Source organism: Drosophila guanche, unplaced genomic scaffold, assembly GCF_900245975.1.
Source record: "Drosophila guanche unplaced genomic scaffold, DGUA_6, whole genome shotgun sequence".
In the NCBI taxonomy this organism is placed as follows: domain Eukaryota; kingdom Metazoa; phylum Arthropoda; class Insecta; order Diptera; family Drosophilidae; genus Drosophila; species Drosophila guanche.
In genome coordinates, this window is record NW_022995749.1 from 1,201,295 (window position 1) to 1,227,635 (window position 26,341).

A 26,341-nucleotide genomic window follows, 5' to 3' on the forward strand; every position below is an offset into this window, starting at 1 on the left:
CGAAGAGTTGACAACACTGACTAGCACAAAATTTTGACAGCGCCGCGTGGAAGGTGGACCGCAAGTGGAACCCAATTGGACGCATGTTGTGTACAAAAAGAAACGTCAAAACTGCAGCGCTATAAAGCAAAACGAATCAAATAAAAAATAAGGAATATCCATGAAAGTCACGATTGGCCGCCAAACACATTTGCAATTGTTTACAACGGAATAGTGACCAGATAGCAGCGCCTTTCCCCACTCAAAGCGGCGGCCCCCCACCCAGGCACCCAGGCGACAAACCATAGACGTATTTTTGTGGTGTGTGGAAGGTAGAATCATCCATCTCATACGCACACACACGGCACACACACAAACAAACAAACACTGCTCGCAAAACTATTTCAGCAGCAAAGGAGCTAAAATATTGAAAGAAGAATCCGTCAAGTACAACAAAAGGCCAAAACACAGTCATCGCAGCCATCAGAGGAGGCAGAGGGCCAAACACAAAATAGAAGTAGAAGCAGCAGCAGCGGCAGCAGCATCATCATTATCGAAATCCAAGCAACAGCCACCGCTCCGGCAGCCAGCAGTCGGAAGATCCACAGATACCAGAGCCAGGAGGAGGACCAAACACTACGCAGCAGTAGACAAGTGCCAGTATCCGCAGAGCCCAGCAAAGCATCAAAGATGAGCATGGAAAAGGTTGCAACCAAACAATACGAATCGTAAGTGGCATCTCCCACTAAATTAGGCCAACAGCACACACGCACATCTCCCTCTCTCTCTGCCAGTTTGGCCCATTGGCCGATGCGTTTGTTAGGTTATGTTCTTATGCACCACTACAGCCCCCAGGTCTGTTTATTGGTCAATGGTCTGAGCGGAGGATCACTGATCCTCCTCGGACTGGCGGAAGAGCACATCGGCGGCCAGCTCTTCGTTCTTGTTGCAGGCCAGGTAGACCTGCACGGCCAGTTCTCGCTGGAAGCCCAATGCCATCAAACGCTCCACGGCAGCTGTCTCTTCGGCTGTTAGAGATGCTTGCTGCCCGCCCTCCGCCAGATGTGGGAACTCTGCAGCGTCGTTTAGGTCTTCAATCTCTTCACGGTTCATCATCTCGATGAATTCCTCCTGGTTGTTGCGTATGGCCTCGAAGACATCCGGATTTAAGGTGCGGATCTGAGCGAGAACCGCCTCCAGCATTTCGGGATTCTGACGTATCATTTCGCGCACCTGCGCGAAGCGCGGATCGGACATCAGTGGTGCCAGACTAAGGGCCGCTTCGGCCACCGACGGACTAACGCTGACCGACGCTGATGATGCACCGCTGCCGCCCTGTGACGGTGTGGTCTGTGTTGGCATGCCCGAGATCAGATACTCGATGGCACGCTCCGGATGATTGAAGCTGGCACGAAGAGCGGCACGCACTGACTTCTCCTCGTAGCCCATGCTCATCAGATGCTGGATCGTCTCATCGTTTGGTGACAGCGAGGGCGGTGGATTCCCAGAACTGCCAGCAGCTGTAGCGGCAGCAACTCCAGCAGGAGCCATTCTAGGCACCGTTCCCGTCTGTTCTGGCTTCTGCGACTTCTTCTCTTGTGGTGCCTGTGGCGGTACCTGTTGTACCCCCTGCTTACCCATCAGCACCAGAAACTTGTTCTCGTCAATCTTGTACTCGCTGAGGGGCAAGCCATCCTCCATGATGCGGCCCGAGTAAATCAATTGTATATTCTCCACGGACTGCGAGACCTCCGGCATGCTGACCAGCCTCTCCTTCAGCGCCAGCACATTCTGCCGCTCATCCATCTCAAGGCTGAGGACGCGCTGGTCGAGTGTGCGAATTGATAACTTCATTTTAGCCTCAAGAAAAATGTTTTAAATGAATTTGTTGTGACGATTTTGGAATTGTTCCGATGGGAAAAAACTGACTGGACTGATTGCCTGACTGACGCCTGACACTTGAATCAAAACTATTATAAAATATTATTAATTCCTTTGCATTGCAGGAAAGTCTGGCCGGACATCGTGGACAGTGATGACAGCGATGTGGAGAATGAAATAGATGTGGACAAATTACCGCCGCTGGAGGTGGGGCCCAACGAGAATCGCCTGCAGCACACATACTGCCTTTGGTTCTCGCGGAAGGGGACGCAGCGGGCAGCGACGGACTATAGCAAATCGCTGCACGTGGTCGGACGATGTGCGAGTGTCCAGCAGTGGTGGTCCCTCTACTCGCATCTGATCAGGCCGACGTCCCTGAAGCCGTACCGGGAACTGTCCCTATTCAAACAGGGCATCAAACCGATGTGGGAGGATCCGGCGAATAGTAAAGGCGGCCAATGGGTGATAAGATTGCGTAAAAACAAAATCGAACGTGCCTGGGAGAATGTCTGCATGGCGATGCTGGGTGAGCAATTTCTGGTGGGTGACGAGATATGCGGCATAGTCCTGCAGACAAAGTATCCGGTAAGTGAGCGGCAATTGCATTTCATTTCTATTTGATTTTACTTATTTGCGACCTGGAAACCGTGCAAGCGAGCAAGATTCGCAAAATTTTGAATTTATGCCTGGTGGGCGCCCTATTATCATCAGTGCTGTATAACATACCACTGATCGAGCGGGCATCCCTGCCCGCTAAAAATCTTTATTTTTCTTTACACTTTTGTCCCAATATTACTCCCAATTAGCGAGTTCCTTTTCAGCTTGAAATTCGTTTAAACAAAAGTGCGATTCATTCATAAAAATCCCTGCGCATGCCGATTCTCCTGTCCGGTCGCGGTCGCGAATGGATTCCACAAACAAACCAGTGCTGCTGCGAATTGTTGTTGTGGTGTTGCTGACGTGCTACAGCCACACTGTGGTCATTTTTAGTGCATTTTGTTAGGCGCTATTCGGTATTTTCTTAGTAAGCTGCAGTAAAAGTGAAAACAAGAAAATGCCGAGCAAAAGAGAAAACAAAAACACTTGAAAATATTAACAATTTTGCCAGCGCGCATGCAATTAAATGTTACGGTAACAAACAATTAACCCAAAAAAGTGAATGCGTCTAAAACTACGAAAGCATAACGGTGCGAAAGTGCAATAAAGTCATTTCGAATTTGCCGGCGTGAACCAATAAAATACCGATATACGCAGAGGCGAAATACAAGCACACAAGGCAGTTGTAAAACATAGCAGGACCAGAGCACCCAGAAGTCCGTGGGATCCACCGCCGCCGCCACCAGCAAGAGAGGAAAAGCAACAAAGAGCAAACCCGTATTAGATTCGGCGCACTCTTAACACCATCCACATACACACCGATACAAAACAAGAGAAAGAGCACTGTTGGGGCTGTTGGGGACGGTCTTGGCTGCGCCGGATGGCGACGCATGTTTCAGATTGCCGAGAGCCAGCAAACGCGTCGAGTGTGCTTTTTAGCGATGTGCGGGTAAAACAATAGAGGCGACAACAACCCATACAACAGCAAAAAGTAACCCAAGACATCATCAAGAGAGGGAGAGAGAGAGCGAGAGGAGGTCGTCTCATATCATACGCTGCCGCCGTCGCCCACCCAACCGACCGACCGACCGACTGCGGCGACGAGAATTCGTTCGCAACAAACGAAAATAAAACAAGCTAAGCAAAAGAGAAAGAACAAATAACGCCCACCGTATCGCCGCCCGCCCTTCACCTCTCGCAGCGTGCTTGTTGGAAGAACAAGAACAAGAAGAGGAGGAAGAAGATAGAGAATTGGAGCTTTGCGCAGAAATCGATTTTTTTGCCCATTTTAAGAGATTTTTTGTGTTTGGAAGCCGGAGCTGGAGTCGAGCCTCTCCCTGTCCTGTCTGTCCACCCAAGGCAGCACGCGTCGCGTTGTCGGTATTTTTTTGGACACCCGAAATATACTGCAGTCCGAGACACTCACACAAACGTGTTCCACATGCAAATGCTGCACAGCCGCTACTGCTGCATTTCGTGAATAAAATAAAAACAAGAGAAGGAGGAGTCCTTGCAAGAGTGACGACACGATCAACAGCGCCCCACCCCTTACCACTGCAAAACACCCGTAAGTCGCGTGCGTGTTCGTGTGCGTGAAGCGAAACAAACAAAAAAAGAGTACTTAATCTTCTGTGATTCTTAAACGGAAAATAGCAACAAAATAAACGCGATATCTGCTCCCTGTGTGCCGTGCCGTCGTGAGTCACAATAATTAAGCAGCATTTGTTGTTGCTACTGTGAATAGCTTTTTAGCTGCTGCCTGGCATTGAAGAGGTGCTTGCGAGCGAGCGCGAAAGCAAACGTGAGAGAGGGAGAAGAAGATAAACAGCCAAGAAATAATAATATTAAATAATAAAACCAGCAAAAAAGTGCCAGTGAAGTATATAACCAACAAGAGTATATACAAAACCAAAAGCAAACGCAAGAGATAGATTGTGGCAAAAGAAAATCGGTTGTTGCGGCCACGAAAATCAACGGAAAATCAATAAAAGGTCTACCCCTCCCTTCCGTCGTAGGCAGTGGAAAAACGTGCAAACAAGTTGAGCCACACAGAAAGAAAAAAAAACGCTGCAAAAAATATATATAAAGAGAAGCAAAAAGTAAAACTCCGCGCGCGTGTGTATGTTTGCGCGTATGTGTGTGACAGCGGGTGAGCTTGTGTTCATGTGTGCATGTGCCTGTGTGTGTGCGTTAACGTCTAACTGCTAATCGTAGTCGTTGACGCCGCGTAACGAAAAGCTTACGTAAAGCTCTAAAAAAAAACAAAAAAAATTAAGCACCAACTGCAACAGTTTTTTTGACACACAAAACAACGAAGAAACGCAACAAAAAACAACAATATCAACAACAAAATAAGCAGCAAAGTGAAACAAGAAAGAAGAAGAGGAAGAAGATAAACAGCGTAAACGGAAAAGCAAAAGCAAAATGACAAAAGATAGATTAGCAGCCCTCCATGCCGCCCAATCGGACGATGAGGAATCGGAAGATGTGGCAGTCAATGTGGATGGACATGACTCCTACATGGATGATTTCTTCTCACAAGTGGAGGAGATACGTGGCATGATCGACAAGGTGCAGGACAATGTAGAGGAGGTGAAGAAGAAGCATTCGGCCATTCTGTCGGCCCCACAAACCGACGAGAAGACCAAACAGGAGCTCGAGGACCTGATGGCCGACATCAAGAAGAATGCAAATCGCGTCAGAGGCAAACTCAAGGGCATCGAACAGAATATCGAACAGGAGGAGCAACAGAATAAATCAACGGCAGATTTGCGTATTCGCAAGACCCAACATTCGACGCTCTCACGTAAATTTGTGGAGGTCATGACGGAATACAATCGCACCCAGACCGACTATCGGGAGCGTTGCAAGGGGAGAATACAGCGTCAGCTGGAGATCACCGGTCGTCCCACCAACGACGATGAGCTGGAGAAGATGCTGGAGGAGGGCAACTCATCGGTGTTCACCCAGGGCATCATTATGGAGACGCAGCAGGCGAAACAGACGCTGGCGGATATCGAGGCACGGCATCAGGACATCATGAAGCTGGAGACATCCATCAAGGAGCTGCACGACATGTTCATGGATATGGCCATGCTGGTGGAGTCGCAGGGCGAGATGATAGATCGCATTGAGTACCATGTGGAGCATGCTATGGACTATGTGCAGACGGCAACTCAGGATACCAAGAAGGCGCTCAAATACCAAAGTAAAGCGCGACGAAAGAAGATCATGATACTGATATGCCTCACTGTATTGGGCATCTTAGCGGCCTCATATGTTAGCAGTTATTTCATGTAAATGTTTTTTTCTAATTCTTTAAAAATATGCAATTACTTAACGAACAAAAACAACAACAAAAACACACACACACACACACATACCCAAAATGCATTCATTCATTCATTCATACATAGGTACACTTATTCATTTTGATTCGATCGATGTCCCACCCAGAAAAATGACGAAGGTAAACGAAAGAAATATATAAAATGTAAACCAGTGAGAAAATAGCAAAAGAGAACCCAATTTAGGACTCGAATTATACAAATTATATAGCTAATACAATAAATACATATTACATGTGCAAATCTGTATAATTAGTTACGACTTTCATTCAAATTCTAAGCAAATAAAAAACGAAAAAAGAGAGTCTCAAGAGCCACAGAAACACACAAACACACACGAATACACTCAAAAGAAAAAAGATATAGCCAACACTCAATATCTATAGTATATAAACGATTATAAAGATACAAATCTTAAAAAGTAATTGCTAAAAAACGAAAATAACAATAACATGAAATTTAATTGATTATTGTTAGAATGCGAAGCAAAAACAAAACATGAAAGATTAACGAATCTCGGTTTGATTTCTTTGTTTTTTTTTTGTTCATTTCTTCTTCCATGAACTTTAAATGCATTTAGTTTTTGTTTTTAGTTTCACAAAAGTAGAAACATTCACTCAAAGTCACACCCATTCATGCACTCGACACACACCACACCAGCCATTGATTCACTTGCAACAAAAACAACAACAACAAAATCTCTAGTTAACTTCTTGAATATTTATTCTAAACACACACCCACACACACAGAGCAAAAATTGTTTATTATGCGATGAGATAATAACTATATTGACTATTTACGATTACTATACTGCTATTTACTTAACACCTTGTTCATATATTTATTGAATGAAAATATTAAGTATATATGAATATATACGTACATGCAAATATGCTATACTTAAAAGATAAATAGCCCGCCCCGAAAACTCTCAAGAAAATATGAAAAAAAAAACAATTAAAACTCTCTTAAAAAAATGAGAGAAACTTAAGAGATCAGATCTGCAAACATATATGGAATGCCTTGCTAAAATTAACAAAACTCTCACGTAAAGCTCTCTCTCTCCCTCTCTCTCTCTCTCTCGCTCTCTCTGTTAACACATAGACTCAAATTAAACAGTAAACACTCTTAAATCTATAGTTGATCTTTCAGCTTGATTTTTTATAGCTCAAACAATTGAACAAGTTTTTTTTTTTCACTTCCCTTTAAACGAGTTATTTTCCTGCATTTAACAACGTTTCCGTTTTGTATTTATTTTCCTGATAAACCTGTTTGAACACTTTGAAATTTTGAAACTGCATTTTCTTGAAAATATAAACCAATTTAGTAGAAAACTTTGACACATTTTAAAATATGATTTCATTTGATTCATTGCATTAACACCCACTCAAACACTCTTTCGAACACACACAATACATTTATCTGCTTTCTTTTGTTTGTATTAACACAATTTTACTTTTTATCTCTTTCCTTCCTTCCCTCCCAACCAAAACCACCTCCGTAACATCAACAACTAACAATTGGAATGCTTTTACCTCATCCAACACTACTCTTTTCGTCTGCGGCATGCGGCATTCTTCAAAAAATGATTTAAAAAAACACCAACAACAAAACAAAAACAATCATGAATTCACAAACAGTATCCAAGCAAGCAAATAGAGCGGCATGCATAATCCTGCATACTATATCCATGTATTCTATAACTGTAGAAACCAATGCAAACAACAACAAAAAAACCAAACTACTACTATTATACGCATATATTTAATTGCCATTTGTAATGTGAGTTATGTGATGAATGATTTAGGTTAACACACGAAAAAAGAGAAATGTTTTCGCTTTAAGTAGGAAATATAAATTCAATGCACCAGAGGAAAGTAATTAACCGACAAATTCACCAGATAGAAAAAGACCCCCACCAAAAGAAAAGTCACAGGAAAATGTGGAAAATGGTCATAATGCTTGCACGTTTACTTTTTGTTACGCTTTCAACTTTTGCCAAACGAAACATAGAGAATGTAACAGCAACAACAGCACCTGCAACAAACAACAACAGCAAACAAACAGCACTTAAATCAAAAAAATTAAACACCAAATCGCGTTACAGTGGAAACAAAAGCAAAGAAACAATAAATTTATTAATCGTATTATGTCAATCAATCAAACTGCCATTCTAAATGCAATCAACAAAAGAAAAAGCCCCTGATAAACGCGACTCCGCCCGTCAAAAAGCCTCGCAGAGCCGCCACCGCCAGTGTTTTCAACATCCCAGCAGCCATCGACCACCCAGCTTCCAGTTTCCAGTCACGAGTTCTTGATCCTAGCCTTCCAGTTAAAAAACAAAAAAAAAAACAAACAGCTGCATTGCTTCATTTCCCAGAGTTGAGGTGAGTAGACCGAGTCCGCATTAATTATTCCAATATTTAACATATATATTTTTATATGGCAATTTTTGCAAAATTACTCTCGTCTGTGTATGCTCTCTACGCTTAATTTATTCCCAGAGGAAATTCAGCATTGAGTAATTGTCGAAGGTCGTGTTTGATGTAACCTTTGGGGCCTGCATTCGTCTCATCGAATGAATGAATGCTCGCCCTTTGTTCTGTCTGACATTTGGGGATTGAAAGTGTATATTTCGACTGAGGGATATCCTATATTTAGATATCCATATTATATTTGCAATGGAAAGGTCAACGCTGATGGTAATAAAAGTTAACGAATCATGATACAGTGAATAACTCTTTTAACTCAATTTCTCCCGTGTGCTGTTTTACCCTTGACATTTTGTCACAATATAAAAATAGACCTTCTTTAGAGTTCCGGGAAAATACTTAAATAGAGCCGAATAAATTCTGCAATAAAAAAAGAATGCGTTTAAATGCCGCTTATTTCAGGCCAAATGATAATGAATATTTATAGTTTCAATAATTAGAAATTACTCTTTAGAAAATGTTCTCAGTATGTCACATTTTCTCCCTCATATCAATCTCAATTGCATTATTAGTGCGCTTTTAATGGGATTTATATTGGGTGATTGTACATATACAGCTCATCAGATGAATTCCCCAGTTGGATGCATCATTCGAACGACTGTGACTTTTTTCATACAATATTTCTAGAAAAATAAAAAAGTACATTTAAAGCCTCTTTTTGTGCCGATGATCTCATGACAAGAGAGATTCGCAAACGCAAACACTTGAGATCAGAGATCCGAGTGTGTTTAAGTTTTATTTATAGATTTTGGGTGCTTTTAAAACGGTTTAGAGCTAATCATTTAATATAAGAGTCATTGAATATATTGATTGTAAATCCATAATGGAACATTTCATATTTTTAGAGTATATATTTATGTATGGCATGTTTTTGCCATCATTGACCTCTTCGAAAACAGCGCCGCTCCAGAGTGCCTCTTGCGTGTTTAATTTCTAAGCATTTCCGAACATTATCTATGATAGTTTTTGGGTTCATTTAACATGCATCATTGCCCCACTCACTCACAGACACACTTCCTGTCAGCGACGGCAACGCTCCCTCTAATGTGACTTGAACATGCCAATGGATTCCCGGCTACGGAATGGAACTCTAGAATTGAGTCATCGGTCGGACATTGTATCAGACACCCTCCCACGCGCGTATGGGGGTTCTTGTCGGGGTTGATGGAAAAATGTATTTGCATTCGGCTTCAATTGGATATTAAATGATAATAAATTGTGGTTGCATTTCATGCGGGGAGTAACCAAACCACCAAAGGGAATACAAATCAGTTGTGAAAAAGTCGACATATGAATGAATCATCAGCATTATCATTATAGATAAGAGATATCATTCATATATCACCTGTAAATGATAACACAAACGATGGCCAGTTCGGGCCCCTGCCTGCCATTTGAGCAATGGAAGGAGATTCAAGGCAAAAGAGAGTGAGAAACAGAGAGAGTAAGGCTAGCAAAGAGAATTTGCCCATAGAAATGCAATTAAAAGTTTCAGGTTCCGTTCTCTCGCTCTCTCTCTCTCTCTCTGTCTCTTGAATGACATCTGTCTGCCTGCCGGCCTGACTGCAGCTTGTTACGTACTCGTCGTGTAACATGTATTTTTTCAATGTCTTTGCCCTTATGTGCGGGTTGTTGTCTATCACATGGCATTGTGTTTGCTTTTGTTGTGTTTTTTCCCAGGCTACCCCCCGCTCACCCCCCATATGGCTGAAATGCCCGCAGCAGCATTGAGTGTGCGGGGTATGGAAGGTGTGCAAAGGTAGTTTGGACTTTGGGAAGCAGTAGTCTACATGCATGTAATGTTCGCAGCGGTATCAGCGACCCTTGAATCAATTTGATCACTTTTTTCTCTCTTTGTTTTGTGCTCTCCGTTGTCAGTCTGTTTGGTTCACTGCTTTATTAGACATTGCCAGACAGAATGTTTGCACTTCTTGCACTACAGTTTTTACGCACTGCTTTATCATTTCTCATTAGAGTTGTTTGAAAGTAATCCACTACTTGCTCTTATTCCATCAAACTTTGACTGCAGTGCCATTCCGCCCTGAAGTCAATATACTGCAGAGTCATCAAATCAATTTATGTGTCGTATTTATCTGTATTTTCTTTATATTTATGCATTACACTTTGTATCCATTTCTCTCTCTTCTTGTTTTGATTTGTTGCCAAATCCAAGAAGCAAGAAACTTATTTTTCCGCCATGATTCCGTGTTGCCTGATTACAGGGGATTCCTCTCGCCGTTTCTGCCAAGTTATCTGCTTCTTTTATTTAATTTTTGTTTGTTTGGTGACTCACAAATTTGTTGCCAGATTTTTATTGTAGGAGTAGGTTGACACTATCAGTCTGTCTGTCTGCCTAAGAACTTGATTTATTGATGTAGCACTTTTGAGGCGGGTTCAACATGCATATATATTTGTAGATGGAACATCTGTATTGTAGGAGTGTTTCCTTGACATGAAGTCATCTCTCAATTTCAGTTCAACACAAAAGTTTCGTGAGAAAGTTCTTGTCATCCCAAGATTCACTTACAATTCTGTCTCTCTATCTCTGGAAAACTTGGCCATCCGTTTGCCGCCGCTGCTGGTGCTTTGGGGAAGGGGAAAGTTTTCTCTCCTTTCTTTGACCAAGTCAGGAATTTTTCATGCATAAAGGAAATGGAAGTAGAAGCGGCAGAGGAGGAGGCATGCATCCTGCATCCCGTTTCCTGCATTTTTCATGCAACATTATACCATAAAATTCCTTTGACTTTTGGATTTTCTTCTTGCACTCCTTTAAATTCTGGGCGTGGTCGTGCTGTGGTTTGGGTTCTCGTACGGCTAAACCACAAAATTAGAAAGGCATTACAGGATAGGTTGGGTTAGAGAAGGTACATGAAAAGCCAGTCGTCGTTACTTATCGATTTTCCCTCTTCGTTTCGAAACAATTTGTTAATTGAAAGCAAATTTCATGGAACGACAGATGTGACGGCGGAGCGTCGGAGGTGTGTGATGGACAATAGACGATGGGCCATGGGCTTTGGGAACCCAAGGGCGCCATCATAACTGGACATTGTCCCGTTATACATACAGACCTACTAAAATACCTACTATGTAAACATGCATCCTTACGTGTAGATGTGTTGCCATTTAGTTGAATCTGCAAAATTGTGTTCCACAGCATTTTAATGAGTTTTAAAATGTTTTTGTTTTAGCTTAAAATCTAATTAAATTTTAATGCACATCTTTTGGATGAATAAACTCAACAAACCATAAAATTAGATTATCTGCTTATTTTAGTTTAATTTTATGCACACACATAGATGTCAGTGCTAATGTTATTGGACTAATCTTGATTGTGTAGATGGTTGTAGAAGAGTTTTTGAAACATTTCTCAAAAAAAACACAAGCTTAAATTTGATATAAAAAGTCTAAGGTTCTAATGAAAGGAAGCCAAGCGAAATATAAGATTATCAAGCAGTAACTACTAAATAAACAAAGACTAGCAAGCAGTATAATACTGCTAATAAAATTCAAGCATGACAAAGCAGTATATACTGATATGGGATTGGTATGACAATAAAAAGCAGAAGAAGGATTGGGGTTTTAATTTCTCACAACATTATCTATGTCTCAGCCTGTACTGTATGTACACATTTTAAAAGGGAGTTCCCTTGGCTTGACCCTTTTTTCGTACGTCTCGCTCTTCCGTTTTTCGGATAAAGTTCATTCGCCTACTTTTATGTACTCCAACAAAGCAGGGCTCCTGTCGCTCCCGATTTTTTTTGTTTTTGCCAAATTATATGTGTACTTAATGCTGCTGCAGCATTAAAAAAAGAACAACCGAAAATAAAGGAAAAACCGAATGAAATGAGTTCTGTTTGAGGCTCGTAGCGAGCGGTGCGGGCAGAACCTGACCCACTAAAAGCTGGACACAGAACTACAGTGGTGCTTGAAATGGATGGGGGTCCGAAAGGGTTTGTGTGCTGTCGAGGCTTTTGGCGAAATTTTCATATTTCTTTTTTTGTTCAGACGAAAAACGAGGAAAATTCTCACATTTAAATTCCATTCGCTTGGCTTCACCTTCAATTTCCTTTTTTGCCGTTTTTCCAGCCACATATACAAGAGAAGATGAAATTACCGTTAACCAAGCGTGAGAGAGCGAAAGAGTGGCGAATAAAGAGAAGGAATGGAGCAGAAAGAAAGTGTGTAAAGAAAAAGTCTCAAACTCTAAATTTGAATGGTTATTTCGATTCTCTTTTGTGTCTTTTGTTTTAATGAAATATATTTTTCTACGAAATAAAACCTGAAAATACTTGAGAAACTGAAGAAAAGTGTTTGCCGTAACGGTAAACTGGTTTTTACGTAATTTGATTTGGCCGTTGATTGGCACCTTTTACCGCCACCTTTGCTTCCGTCTCAGTCTACACTGACTCTGTCTCTCACCTTTCCCCATGCTGCCTCTTTACTTTAATTAAGTTGTTCGTGAAAATTTTCCTTCCAACTGCACAAATTTCCATGTTCAGGTGAGAAGCGAAAGAGAGAGATAGACAGATTGTCAAAGAGATGCACACAAAGACAGAGAGGGAGAGAGAAATAGAGGGATACAACGGTGATATCTGACAGAGTATTTGCCCGCCCAACAGGCCTCGCACAAACGGTGAATTCTGCCAAAGATGCATTCTGTTTCGTAGATTTTAAGCTTTAAATTTGATTTAAAGTTAGACTCCAGCCACAAGGAGCCTGAGAGAGAGGGAGAGCGAGGCAGGTGACTTCATTAAAAAACAAGAACCCTCGAAATTATCGTTGCATACTCCAAGGCGTGCACATAATGTCATTTGACATAATTTCAACTTTTGCACTTTACTCACTCCCCTGTCCACTTGTGCAACTGACTTGACTGTCTGTCTGTCTATCCTCGCTGCTCTCCCATCACTTGTTCTCTGCCATGCTGCTCTTTGCACAGCGGGCAATAAACAGCAGAAGCAGCAGGAGATGTGACGCCACTGACAGAGAGCAGAGGCAAAAGCAACAGCCAAGAGGAACAACATTAACTAAACCGCATAACGGCAATCAGAACTGGAAGAGAAGCAGAGTGAAGAGGCCGAGGAGAGTAACAGAGAGGCAGGGGAAAGCGCATTTCCTTGGTCCTTTTGGCCTGATTCAATTGCTGACATAACCTACTCCTCTCCTCCTTCGCTTAAGCTTCGCGCCCACGTCCCAGATCTCTCTCTCTTTCTCTAATGGAATCCCCATTCCTTCTCTTTTTGGAATCCACAGTATCTCTTTCTCGTCGTGGCTTTACTCCCACTCCCCATTACAGCTCTGTTTTTCTTTCTTCTGAGGTGAATACTGGGGGATACGTCATTCCACTCATTAAATGGGGCTGAAAACTGCATCACAGTGAAGTTCCCTCTTCTACACTCTACGTAAAAAGACACAAAATAAACCCATACATACCAGATTATGAACTTCACAACATTTTCCATTAGTTCATGTTCCCAGGGTATTCCAGAGTCGCTTTCCGTACTCCTTCGTTCACCCTTATTTGCGCTTTACATCGTTTGATTGCCCCACAAAAAGCTCATCAGCACCCCAAGAGGCACTCTGCGGGCTGGGGATGGTGGTACCATTTCTTTGTACCACAATATCTGCCGGAGAAGGAAAAATCCTTTGGGGGGATTGAGTGGGAGCTGGAGTCTATTTAAAGACCCGGGGACCCTGCAATGGGATTGCATAATAAAGTGACATTGCGGATTGCATTTCCTTTCATGCCACGGGTGTTAATGTCTGTCATTGTTGTCGTCGTCCTCGCCAACAGGCTTCCCAACCCCCCAGCCATTACCTCCTTGCCAAGTTCCACAACACAATTAAACCTGTGGTTGCCGCGGCTTTGGGAATGTCATTGAAACGTCAAGGGTTGGGGGTGGCCCTCACGGAGAGGTATAATTGTATGCATTTAAAAATAAAATTGTTGCATCTAAGGATATATTATTAAAGTCAACTATTAATTTAGCATCTGCTGCTGTTCCCTCTCGAAAAGAGAAATAAAACCGCCTTCAACCTTGTGATTCCTTCAGCGAAACAACAGGAGGGGGGAGGATTACTACGAGCTGAGTGTCCGGACTGACCATGGAATGCTTTTATGCGACCCCACCCCGCCATGTATCCGTAGTTATTAAAGTGCGGTTTTAAAGGGTGCCCAAGTGGGTCAACAAATGTAATCTGCTCCCTTCTTTCGTCGGCAGTCTGAACAGCATTGTGCTACTCTCGTTTTAAATCCCATTTCATCTTGCAATGCGTATACGCCTCATTATCCCCATGAGCGCAGAAGATACCCCCGGGGGGCGTTGAGGAAAAGTAACATACATTTTTAACAACAGCAATATTTTCTTGTTTTCTTTTTTACTTTTTTTGTGTATAATTTTTAATGTTGGAAGTTGTACTCATTTTCAGTTTCGCTTCCTTTTTCTGTGTGTGGATGGGGAGTGTTGGGAGGGGATTTTATCTGTCGTCGACTTGACTTGGGGCACAATTTGTCGAATGCGTTTCCTTCCTGTGAAGGCTGTAGGGGCGTGGCTGTAGGGGCCGACATGCCCCTGTGTCAACTTCCTTCCTGTCCTGCCCGTCGTTTTCCCCAGGCTTTGTGCGTCGAATATAATAAGAAGTGGTGGAGCATGGCAGCATGGATGATGGTCAACATGATGTGGCATGTGGCAGCTTGTTTTGGAGTCATATAACATACGAGGGCGGAGTAGGAGCAGTTGGGAGTAGCAGTACTTTTTTTCATGTGGCTTACGTCATATTTTATTATGCTGCTCTTCGATGGCGCGCGGCCTTAGAGGATTTCGCATTTTTAGTGGCCAAGAGAGAGAGTGGACTAGCAACAGCAGTCGGTCACAATGTCAAAACGAACAAACGAGGGCGAGAAAAACAACAACAAAATCAAGGAATTGCTCAATATTACAAATTTGATACACTTGCTGGGATAGGGCTTCTCATAGTAGATATATCCGAAATAATTTTGCATATTTTTTGAACTTTTCTATATGAAATGTTTGAAATTAAATATTCCCATGAAATATTTTCGTTAAAAACTAATGCCCAATATACCCTCTTTGAGGGTATTAAATATGTGTAGCAAAGCAACAGCAACAACAGCCGCAGAGAATACTCATAGATGAGTAACGCAAAGCAAAAATGGTAAAAACAAGTCACACAAACACGAGACGACATGCGCCTACTCTCGGCCTACACTTTGCTTTGCTTTACTGCTTGGCCTGGCTTGGCTTGCCTTTCTTTCATTACTTTACTGCTATTTCTTGTGTGCCATTTTGCCGTTATTCGTTTCCTTTTCGCCCGTCTTCCTTCCTTTCTTCGGCGATGCTCTTCTGCTGAGGGAACTAATCCATTTCGCTTGCTATTTTTAACAAGCGACGCGACGACAGGCAGTGAGGAGCGACCTGCCTCCCTCCCAAGGGTCCACAAGCCGAGCATATACACACACGCACATGTGCTCTCACGCACTCCTACACACACACACTCTCGCTCATGTGCGGCTCAGTGCCTTTAATATTTTTGGAGCTCGCCTGCGCAAGGGCTTAAGCTCTCTCTATCTCTTTGCCTCTCTCTCTCTCTCTCCTCTCTCTTGCTGTTTGCGTTTTGTTGCTGGTTTGCGTATTTTATGTGTCAGTGTGTTAATTTCTGCACACACACAAACACGTATACACTTGACATGGAACCGCCGAACCGCAGACACAAAAAAAGAAGCAAAAAGATGGAACACGCAAAATAACTTTGTCGTAAGCCCAGGCTCCCCACCACCCACCTTCACCTTACAAAGCCACACCACACGCCCGTCTTTGAATGCCACCTCTAAGGTCTGTTCTCCTTTCCTTTAATTCTTTCGCTCCTCTGCTCTCCTCTTATCTTTAATTCTTAACCCCCCCATTTCAGGCCGCAAGGGCAGAACCCGCAAACATCAGTCGCTCGTTGCTCTCCCTTTGGCATTTGTCCACATCATGCCAGCCCCTTGCGTGTGTTTGCATTTTGGTTACAGTTGCTTTTTTCTCTTCAGTTTTTTTTTGCTGTTGCTGCTTTTTCTGTTCTGCTGTCTTTTGTTTTTGTTTTAGCAATCCGCGCCGGATAGGGTGGTGGAACCTAATTGGTGTGCTCGAAAAAGTTTTAGGAACGTAAAAAAGAAAAAGAAGAAGAGAAAACAGTTGCCACGTGGAGGACTGTATTGTGAGGAGCTTTGAGAGGGATTCATATTTTCAGAGGTGCTCTATTTTAATATTAAATATATTTAGAATGCTTTGCAAGCAGGCTCTATCGGTGTACTGAAAGTAGTTAAGAAATCTAAAACAGTTGCATGGAAATAATTGAAATATATGTACATATGTAAGTATGTATGTACGACAAGTAGAGGGAAATAAACTGGTAATAAAAAAAGACACAAACTAATGAGCTCGGTAATTACTTCATCATTTGATTTAGTGGAAAGTTTAGTTATTTTAGCGACATTTAAAAATAGAATAACTCAACGAGTATCCAATTTCTCTTGGTATAAGAACCAGAACAGAGTTACCGAAACAATACAATACAATTTCCAATACTGGAAAAATGCTCCCCCAAAGGACTCCCCAATTGGGGGTGTGCTGGGTGTGGGGTGTGTCCTAACAGGGAGTTCAACAAACCCCTCTTTTGGCAGCAGGTCAATAATCCTTTGAGCCACTCCCACATACACATTCTGCCAGTCTACGAGTATATACTCGTATCCTACCATCCATCAATCAATGATAGGGGTTGCAGTTTATACATTTGACATGCAATCCTCAATGCGGCAGCTGCTCCCACTTGGTAATCTATCGCTTCGACCCGCTCCTATCCTGCTCTCCAACGCTCCTCCTCTGAGTTGCATATTCGCGGAATTTGCCTGCATTGTGGCATAAAAACAGCATGGCATCGTTTGATTAATTTCAGCGACACCGCGCCACTTGCCAGCCCCAAAGACAAATACAACAAAAAAAGCATAGGGGAAAATAAATTTAGTGCCAAAAGTAATTGCGCCCAAAGGACACAAAAACTGGCAACAAAAGCACACAGGCAACAAACAAAACGAAACGCAAGCGCAGCAAAAATAATTACAAGTCATGAACACAGATAGCAAAAATGACGCCACGAAAAAAGGCTACAACAACTTTTCACCCACCCACACTGTTCGAGAAAGCGAAAGGAAAGATGATAGCAAAAGAAAGGAAAAGCTAGAGATGGGTCTTAGAAAAACACGGACACGTTGGAATATTTTTAGGCACTCATGAACAAAATGTATCATGTATCAGCTACATGACAGTCACGAGTGGGCTTCAAAATAAATATTCAAAATATATCTAACAACTTCAATGGGCAAATGCCTCTTCCACAGGTTATTCAGGAGCGGACCTTTCACTTCTGTCACGAAGTAAATCACAGCCCCAGCCCCATCTCTAGCACACAGACACAGCCATACCTCTCTCCTTCGCACTTGATTTGCACATAGAAAAGTTGTCAAGTGTGTGTTTGTATGTGTGTGTGTGTTTATGGCGCAAAGTTGTATCTATCCTTAGGCCCTTTGGCAGGCAGAGACTATGCCACATCATAGCTATAGCCTCCCATTTTGGGGGAAAACTAATTAATAGCGCATTTTATTTTGTGCCATGCCTCCAAATGGCAAAAACACCAATTCTAACGCCACAGTGAGAGCAAGCAGCCTGTGGCGCAGCATATGACAAATAATGTTGAAATTAAATGATATGCCGGTGGCGATAAGCCAGGAGTGTTGTTGGGTTCTATCTGCTTTTATGGGGATAATGCCGAAGCCGCATTAGTGCATGGCCAGAGGAGAGATGGAGATAGAGAAAAAGTCCGTGGCAATTCCATGGCTTTGGTCTCACATCGATTTAGATGCCCCTTTAATGCGATTGTGTACATCCCAAAGCAGAGGGAAAATACAGCGGGAAAGCAAGCAAACACCCATACTGGCACCGTTAAGCTGGCAAATCAAATAAATTGACAAAAGTTAATTGCATAAAGGATAGGGAAATGTATAAAAAAAGTAACTAAATGAACTAAATGGTACAAATTCTGAATTGAAAGAAATCAGGGAACTTGTTTAAAATTGAATCGGAAGCTAAGTTTGATAAACTTGAATTTTGTACCTCCAGCGTTGTGTCGAAAATGTGATTATATTTTTCGAGTTTTCAGTTTGTTGAACTCTCTACCCAACCCAAAAATGTAGGAAGTTTAACTGCCGGGGACTGACCGACCCAAGGCCTTCCCCACTATTTGTCCTCACATGTTTGCTGTACGTATGGAGCAGTTTTGCCGAGCACCTGGCCCCGCGGTTCACGGTTTACGGTTCATTTGTGTGCCAACCTGTCCTCGGATTCACTCATTATATAATGGCGTTTTTGTTGAAAGTGGAACTTACAATTTTGGGTGGGCCATTGTCGTTGTTGTAGCGCCGTTATCGGCACTGAGCGACTTTTGTTGTTCTTCTTAATTTGCATTTCATTTCAGGTTGAGAAAACACAGCAGTAACCCCGCGAGCTCAAAACAGAAGAGCGCCGGTGGTAACCTGTCGAAAAGTTTCGCATTCGTACCCCGCCCCTCTCCCCCTCAAGCAACCCTCGCTCTTCACTGTTTTGCTGTTTCTCTTTGCTTTGTGTTCATTATTATTATATTTTTTTCAAGCTTACTCTTCAAGGCCAAAGCATATCAAATTGTTTAACGACTTTTTCTTTATTGTCTGTCACCTAAGACTCGGTTTCTTCTGTTTGTTTTTTCTTTTCCTTTACTTTTGTTTGTTTTTGACTCCGTTTCTGATTATGTGAGGCGCGCGATGACGACATTGAATTGTCGTTGTCTTTGCTTTCCCCCCGTCCCCACCACAGTTACTTCTTTTATGAGCGAGCAGCTTTCTACGAAACTCCCTCTCTTGTTGGATATTGGCACCATCTCTCGCTCTCTTGCTGGATACTCGCGCGCTCGCTCTCTTTCTCTCTCTCTCTCTCTGGCAAATGACTTTCAGTTGTCAGCAAATGTAAATTTACAAATGGAAGGCCGTCTCTCCATTGCCATCAGGCGAAATGGCCTCCAAGGGTTTCGTTTTTCGGAGCCCTGCTCGTATCGTACTTTTTGTTCCGTTATAAATGATTCACATACGGAATACTCTGCGAGCCAAATCACTTGACATACGAGTGTGTATAAATCCCGGAATCTGATTCACTCTCTTCTCTCGGATGTGTGGATGTTGGCCTCTTATTTTGTGTGGAGTATTTTCCCTGCCCGAACACATACTCTTTTACGCAATGTGTAGGAAAACTTCACCATTCTAGCATTATTAAATGAAGTTTCAGTAAACAGATCGCTTGAGATAAGAACCAATGAAAAAATAAAGATAATCCCACTGCAAATCAAAAACCTTTCAAGATTCTCCGAATTATTGCAACTTTGGCTCAATCCCTTACTGGCTTAACCTCATACGTTCCACTGTCAAGGGCTTGAGCTCCAAACTAATGGATTTCTCTTATTTAATATTTTTGTGTGGCATTTCTAGCTCTCTCTCTCTCTCTCTCTCTCGGTTGACTTTGTGCCTGTCAACAGAGGCTTGCAGCAACTTTGCCCCTGCTGGTCCTAATGGAATTGTTAATGTTAATCTCATTTCTGGTTGTTCTTTCAGTTGCAGTGGAATACAAAAATAAGCTTGGCTTTAGGTCTCTTGTTAGTTTTTAGTTTCGTTGTTCGTTTGTTTGCTGAAAAATGTATTCTAAAAGTTAATTTGCTGCAGGCATTTCTATGCCAAATGGAATTTAGCTCTGCCATAAACTTGCCTTCAAGTTGCAGCACAAGGCTGGGAGTGTGGATGGGCTTGGGCCAAGAGTGGGTGATGGGGATGTGCCTGGCAAGTCTGATGCTGATGCTGATGATGATGGTTATGGCGTCGTCCATTCGCTCAAAGCGCCACTTGTGCATCATTAACAATAAATGTCGACGAGGCCTTCGACGCGGGGCCGCATCATTAAAAGCACAATTTCTGGCTTACTTCTTACATATATCTTTCAGAAATTGAAGAGGTTCAAGAGAGAGCACTTTGTAGCGTGAATTCAAGACAGGATAATTGTGAAAAGGTTAGTTAAATTTTGGTTACATTTAAGAGCTGGATATTCGTTTATAAGTGTGGCATCCAGGGATCCTAAAGATCCATTGCACTATGGATGGACTTAGAGAGAGAGACTTATCTTTTGTTTGCATAAATCCACCCCAAGCAATTTAATCCAAGTCTCAGACAGCTAAAAGAATATTCCAAAAATATATTATCCCACCCTAAAAGGAGAAATTCCAGCCAGCCCCCTTGGCACATAAAGAAACAAAAATGTCATGCAAAGAGATTCATAATTCAATGTCGCTACATTCCCCTGTCTCCTGCTTTTTTCTCTGCCTCGCCCTCTCCACCGATTATTTCTTTATCTATTTATTCAGAGTTTTTTTCTCCCATTACCCCCCATAGCCCATTCTTTTCTGTTGTTGCTCTTGCCCTAAGCTAAATTAATAAATTAAATTGACGTGCAAACAATTTGCTGGAACTCTCGACGCGTTTATTGCATTTGAATTCGTTAGGCAAAAAATGTTCCCTGTCTTCTGGAGGGTCTAGTGGGGGGGCCTTGCTACCATGTCAGTCATGATTATCGTGGGTATACATTTCGTCTTTTTTTTTCACCTAGTGACTTTGACTTTGGCAATTTGTTTTAATTTAAAGAAAGTACAAGGAAATGCCGACAAATTTGTTGGAGATTCAGGGGAAAAAAGAGAAAGGTTATAAAAACGAGAGCCCGTAGATCAGCATTTGTTTTGCTTTTCCAGATTTTCCCTGGTATTATTCGTACTATTTTATCTGCTTCCCCTTTTTCCCATGATGTTCTGGTATATGGGACTATTTTCTATTCCAGCCTCGATTCGAGTTTGGGTTTCATTTACGATTTTTCTTATCTGGCTCACGTTTTGTTTGTTTGCCTTTTCTTTTGCTCCTTCTCAAAGTTTATTTCCAACTTGCTCTCCCTTTCTTTATTTCTGCTAGCTTTCGTTTCTCCTCTAGCTCCTTCCTAACCCCTGACTCTTCTAACGTTTCAAGTGGCTGCCATTGCTGTAATTTGGTTTTTGGAACCCCGGACGACAGAGCACAGCTCCCAGGGACACCAGACCTCTGCTCTCCTCTGCTGACTGTGCCACTTTCTGAGCTGGCGATGGGGGCTATAAAAATTGTTTTTCCTTTTCTGCCCCACTCTCACGCAGCAAAACGAAAACCGCAACAAAAACAACAAACAACAAACGCAGGACGGAAGGCAGGCGGCAGCATTTTTCCTTAACAATTATCGCATTGGGTTTTTCTAACAGCTTCTTGCTACTGGAGTGAGGGCGAGGGCCACGCACTAAAGTCATAGCTAATAATAAATACACATTTTCTTTGTTGGGGGGAGGGAGTAGAATTTTCTTAAGGCGCCCAAGCATTTGTTGGTTTTCCTTTTTTTTTTGTGTTTTGCCATTGCTGACGTGTGCCTGACCATAAAAATCCACTAAAGTCGGGACGACCTTGTGCCCTGGCAACAGCAACACAAGCAGAACAGGGGGAGGAGGGGGTGGGGGGGGGGGTCAGGCAGAGAGTGCGATTTCTGCGAATATATTTTGACTAGAGACAGAGAGAATATCGCCTGAAGGTTCTGCGGCCACAGCACGAATGGGAACTCAATTTGCATTACATTTACTTTGTTCGCATAATATTTTATAGGATGTGTCTAAACATATACACAAGTACATATACATATATGTGGGAGTATATGGGAGTAGGAGTTGTGGAATACATTTGGCAGCTAGCACGGGGAAGGTTAAATGGGGGAGTTACAAGGGAAGCAACTTCGAAGAAATGTTAGGGAGTGGGAGCGGGATGGGATGGCAGGGTCAATGGGTGGCAAAGTCACTGGTTGAATGAGTCATGGCCTTCCTTTCTCCGGGAAAAGGGTTTGTTTGCTCAATTTAAAGTTTAATTGAATGGTTTTTCCTCCGTTTTGATCGTGGCTCTTTTCTTGTTGAAACGGGTTTGAGGTTTGTTTAAGTTTTAGTTGCTTTTGATTATTTAATAATTGGGAAACTATTTCTTAGCAATACCAGTGTAGCAAGTTATTCAAAATATATGTACAATGCAGTCCGTTGTGCAAAGAAACCTATTAAATTATTTATGTCCTATTTCGCCCATCAAAGATCTAGAGCTCCTCTGCCTCCAGCTTCAAGCTCTAGTTGTGGTACTCCTCCTTCCACCTCCTCCTCTAGTTATTTTTTGGAAAAGGCTTCTTCCCTTACGACAACGACGATGATGATGATGTCTGACATCTTTTATTGGGCCATATATAAAATTTGATTAGCTGCCAGTCTGCCTGCCATTGTCGTGGGGCTCTCTCGGATGGCGCCAGTTTAATGAAGCAGTCGAATGCCAGTCGATTCGTGCCTTCTCGAACCTTTGTTTCCACTCGCTGATTGGGCCAAAGGGAGTTGAGGGAACAACGTCAGAATTTCTTTTTTGTTGGGTTAAGGAAAACAATAAAACTCTAAAAGTGACCCGTCGTAAATCTCGCTGAGGGAGATTGAACCGAAAAGAGAGATGCGTAGCCCTTACACTGCCATTTCAACATCCTGCTACGCCTCAGCTTACTGGTGCGCCTCCTGACTCCCCAGTCTCCGCCTCATCGAATGAAAGAGGAAAAGCCGAGTGCCCAGGAAAAAGCATTGCCTACAGTTTTGGGGCTCGCTTAAATACAAAAAAAAAAGAAGAGAAGAAAAACGAAAGCAAAGGAAAAGGAAAACAGAAGCCTGACCTTTGACTCAAGCATTGTTTTAGCCACCGTTTCTGTTTCTGTTAAGGTGATGCTGGTCCCAAAAAAGAAAACCAAAGTAAAACAGAGAAAAACTGAAAAGTTCAGGCAACGCTCGAGGCGCACTTGTAACTTTCCACATAAATTAACTGTCAAAAAAAGGACACAGCATCCGGTAGCAGGGGGATAACACTGCTATCCAGGAATTTCCTTGTAAATTTGTCTTGTAATTACTCTCCCCCAGCCACACCCACACCCACACCCAACCCCTGTCTGTTCTTTTCGTGCTTTTCCTGCTCTTCATTCGCTTTAATTATAATCATAATTAATCAAAACAGTACAAGAATAAAAATGTGGTCTTAATGGAATTTATTTAATTCATTTCATGAAATATTTATTGTGTATTGCTCATACGACGACACGTGCAATGCGATTATGCAAGTTAATCGCTCGAATAAAGAACATTCGCTATGGGAATGTGAATGGGAAGGAAAAACCTCAAATACAGAGATTTACATGTAAATTGCATTTTTCATTGCTTTCTTTTATTCCTCCATTTTCGTGATATATTTTTTAATCAAAAATGATCACCGCAAAACAGAAAACAAGCGCTCAATTTTCCAACCATTTTCATTAACAATTTGCCTGCAATTTTTTCTTGAAAAACAATTATATATTTCGATGCAACCAATAAAACCAAATGAAATCTGACAGGGAATAAACACACACAGAAAATAAATGAAATACGCAGAAGAGGATATAATTTATACATGTCGTTTGTATGTTAATATATGCTAAAACACGTACATATATGCATACTCCCTACCTCTCCACTGTATCTGTGTGTATCTATTACGACTAGACCTTGAATGAACCTTAAATCTATTTGCGTTTCATATTGTTTTTTTTTTGTTTGGTTCGTTTTCGTTTTGTTTGTTGATGCATAAGTAAATCTTCAAATTAGTCAAGCCGAATGGGAAATTTGTCAAGTCTTCTGTTTGGATGGAATGAGGATGAGAAGTTTCCGTACCTTCCGCTTGCGTCTTGCTCAGGAATATCCCTAATGTGAGTCCTCACTCTACTTGTGCCTTCCTCTTGTGTCTTGCTCGGGAATATCCCTAATGTGTGCCAAGATAGTCGCAGTTTTTCTTTGTTTTTTCTTCCATTTTGATTTATTTAGGAGCTACTCCGACAGGGCAACAGTTCAGCGCGCGTGTGTGTGTGTGTGTGTGTGTGTCCTTGTGCACACACACAGATGCGCACTTTAGTGTGTACGTAAACTATGTAAATATCATCCATCTGTAAAGGTAGATTTGGGACAGCTTGCCAGGACACATTGGATGTTTAGACAACTTTGACCTCGCCTTCAATCGCCTTTCGACTGTGCAATTAGTGGGTGTGGCTTGTGGGCGTGTGGCTTGCTCCTAATACAAGGGGGGATATTCTTGTGCTGAAATTGTTTGCATATCTTTCAAGTTGTGTTTGCCTAATTAGCAACAATTTACGTCTCACACAACATTCATAATGGCAACAGGAAACCCAAGGAGCTTGGAAGTTCATTCATTCATTATATAGAGACTCCAAAGACGGTGCCGGGAGGGGAAGCAACCTAATGAATAGCCATAAATTTGTACAAGTTTTTCCTTCCCTTCACAATTTTTTACTTGCTTTTCTTTTCGGTGCTTTTCTTTTCTTTTGTGAGGAGGACGCAGGCGTTTGGCCTAATGTTTGGTCAATTTATTGGCAATTTCTTTAGCACCCAGGCACCTGATACCCTGAATGCCGCTCCCAAGATAATACATTTCTCTTACTCCTATTTATTATCTATATAAATATATTTTTTTGTAGATGTCTCTGTGACTTTTGCGTAAACGCTGAAATTTGTCATATCAGCATCAGGCCCCAATTTTGTTGGTCCCCAACTTTGATTTATGTCTTCGTTTTTATTGTTTTTGTCCCTCCACTGATTGTTGTTCCATCAAAACTCCGACACAGACACACAGATAGACGGATTCAGTTATCTGGCAATTGTAAAATATTAGACATTTCTTTGTGTGCTTTTCAGCCTGATAAGATTTCCAGCTTTATGAACTTGAAACGAAGAATGAGAATCCGTATAGGAAATACTTCAACCATGACCAAGTTTTTGGGCCTCTTTCGAGTTGTGAATGAACTTGGACTAATGTTGTGTGTGAAATAATATTGGCTAAAGGTAAAGAAAGCCAACGGAACAATCACCGAAAGTGTGTGCAAATATCAAGATTATACCAGAGATTAGATAAGATAAGATTAGGGACCGTTTTAGAAAGAAGTATTAAACATTGTTTTAATGCATTTTGAATAAATGTCGTTGGGGATAGTGTAGAGAAAGAGTTTGTAATTTGTTTGCGTTTATAGGCATGCCCTTTTGCAGAATAATTCTCGGAGCATCTCCCTTTTCTAGCCATCTCCGCCGGTCATTTTTCTTTGTCTTTTCCACTACATTTTTCTCCTTATGACAGAGTGGGGGGAAACGCCTCTTGGGAATACATCATACACACAGACATACATAAGTACGTACATAAATCGATGAAAATGTATAAATAATGATATGCAGACTCCCTATTCTGGGCGTGTCTGTAGCAGCATCGATTTGCATTCAGCTCTGGGTATTATTCAGTATTCTATACACAAAAAACACAACGAGTAGGAGTGCACGAATGCAACAAAAAGGCAGAGGGAACATCCGCCCGAGGGGATTACCACATCTCCAGAACCACCAACAACACGTGCCTCTTCCGTTCAAACAAACAAAAAAAAAATGATAAAATATTACATTCTACAGCGTGCAAAAACTGGGAAAAGTTTTGCTGGTTTTGCGCAGAGAAGATGTCAGTGGCAGCATCTCAGCAGGGGGAGGAAGCGAAGGTGCAGCAGGATCATGGGGCAGCAGCCAGCCTCCTCTCATATTTTTGGCCGCACAAAGTTTGGCATTGTGGTAGTCTCTGGCACCCGTCCTCTTTCCGGGCAGTGGCATGTGAAAGCAATTTATGAATTTTCAATATTAAAAGCCATTTCTCTGGAACCCCTGCCTCGTCACGCCCACTGCCGGCACTTCCAGACAGCCGCACACTTCGGTCATTTGTCAGTGATTAATTTTGTAAGTGGTTTTCCATTCATTTTAGATCATCA

The 26,341-nt window shown here is 42.1% G+C and overlaps 3 protein-coding genes across 6 annotated transcripts in view; 2 read left to right on the top strand and 1 right to left on the bottom strand.

Moving 5' to 3' along the window:
* Positions 1-57: 57 nt before the first annotated feature.
* LOC117585601 (eukaryotic translation initiation factor 4E type 2) overlaps positions 58-26,341 on the top strand; it is a 47,340-nt gene continuing 21,056 nt past the window's right edge. Inside the window, exons 1-3 of one of the 4 annotated variants that reach the window (XM_034275149.1) lie at positions 58-707; positions 1,986-2,445; positions 7,446-8,192. In XM_034275149.1, the coding sequence (XP_034131040.1) occupies positions 670-707; positions 1,986-2,445; positions 7,446-7,478 (531 nt within the window). In that variant the 5' untranslated portion in view covers positions 58-669 and the 3' untranslated portion in view covers positions 7,479-8,192. Of the gene's footprint in view, positions 708-1,985; positions 2,446-7,445; positions 8,193-26,341 lie in introns of those variants that run through there. The other 3 variants (XM_034275147.1, XM_034275148.1, XM_034275146.1) reach the window with 3 other exon arrangements.
* On the bottom strand, positions 804-1,915 carry LOC117585598 (UV excision repair protein RAD23 homolog A). The gene has a single exon (XM_034275143.1). The coding sequence runs from the start codon at positions 1,831-1,833 to the stop codon at positions 868-870; it is 966 nt and encodes a 321-aa protein (XP_034131034.1). The 5' UTR covers positions 1,834-1,915; the 3' UTR covers positions 804-867.
* Positions 4,815-7,678, top strand: LOC117585599 (syntaxin-1A). Its single transcript, XM_034275144.1, has 2 exons — positions 4,815-5,753; positions 7,446-7,678. The coding sequence occupies exons 1-2, from the start codon at positions 4,882-4,884 to the stop codon at positions 7,462-7,464; spliced, it is 891 nt and encodes a 296-aa protein (XP_034131035.1). The 5' UTR covers positions 4,815-4,881; the 3' UTR covers positions 7,465-7,678.

Excerpts from the sequence above, each read along its gene's own strand:
- LOC117585598 (XM_034275143.1), bottom strand. The coding sequence starts at position 1,833 with ATGAAGTTATCAATTCGCACACTCGACCAGCGCGTCCTCAGCCTTGAG.
- LOC117585599 (XM_034275144.1), top strand. The coding sequence starts at position 4,882 with ATGACAAAAGATAGATTAGCAGCCCTCCATGCCGCCCAATCGGACGAT.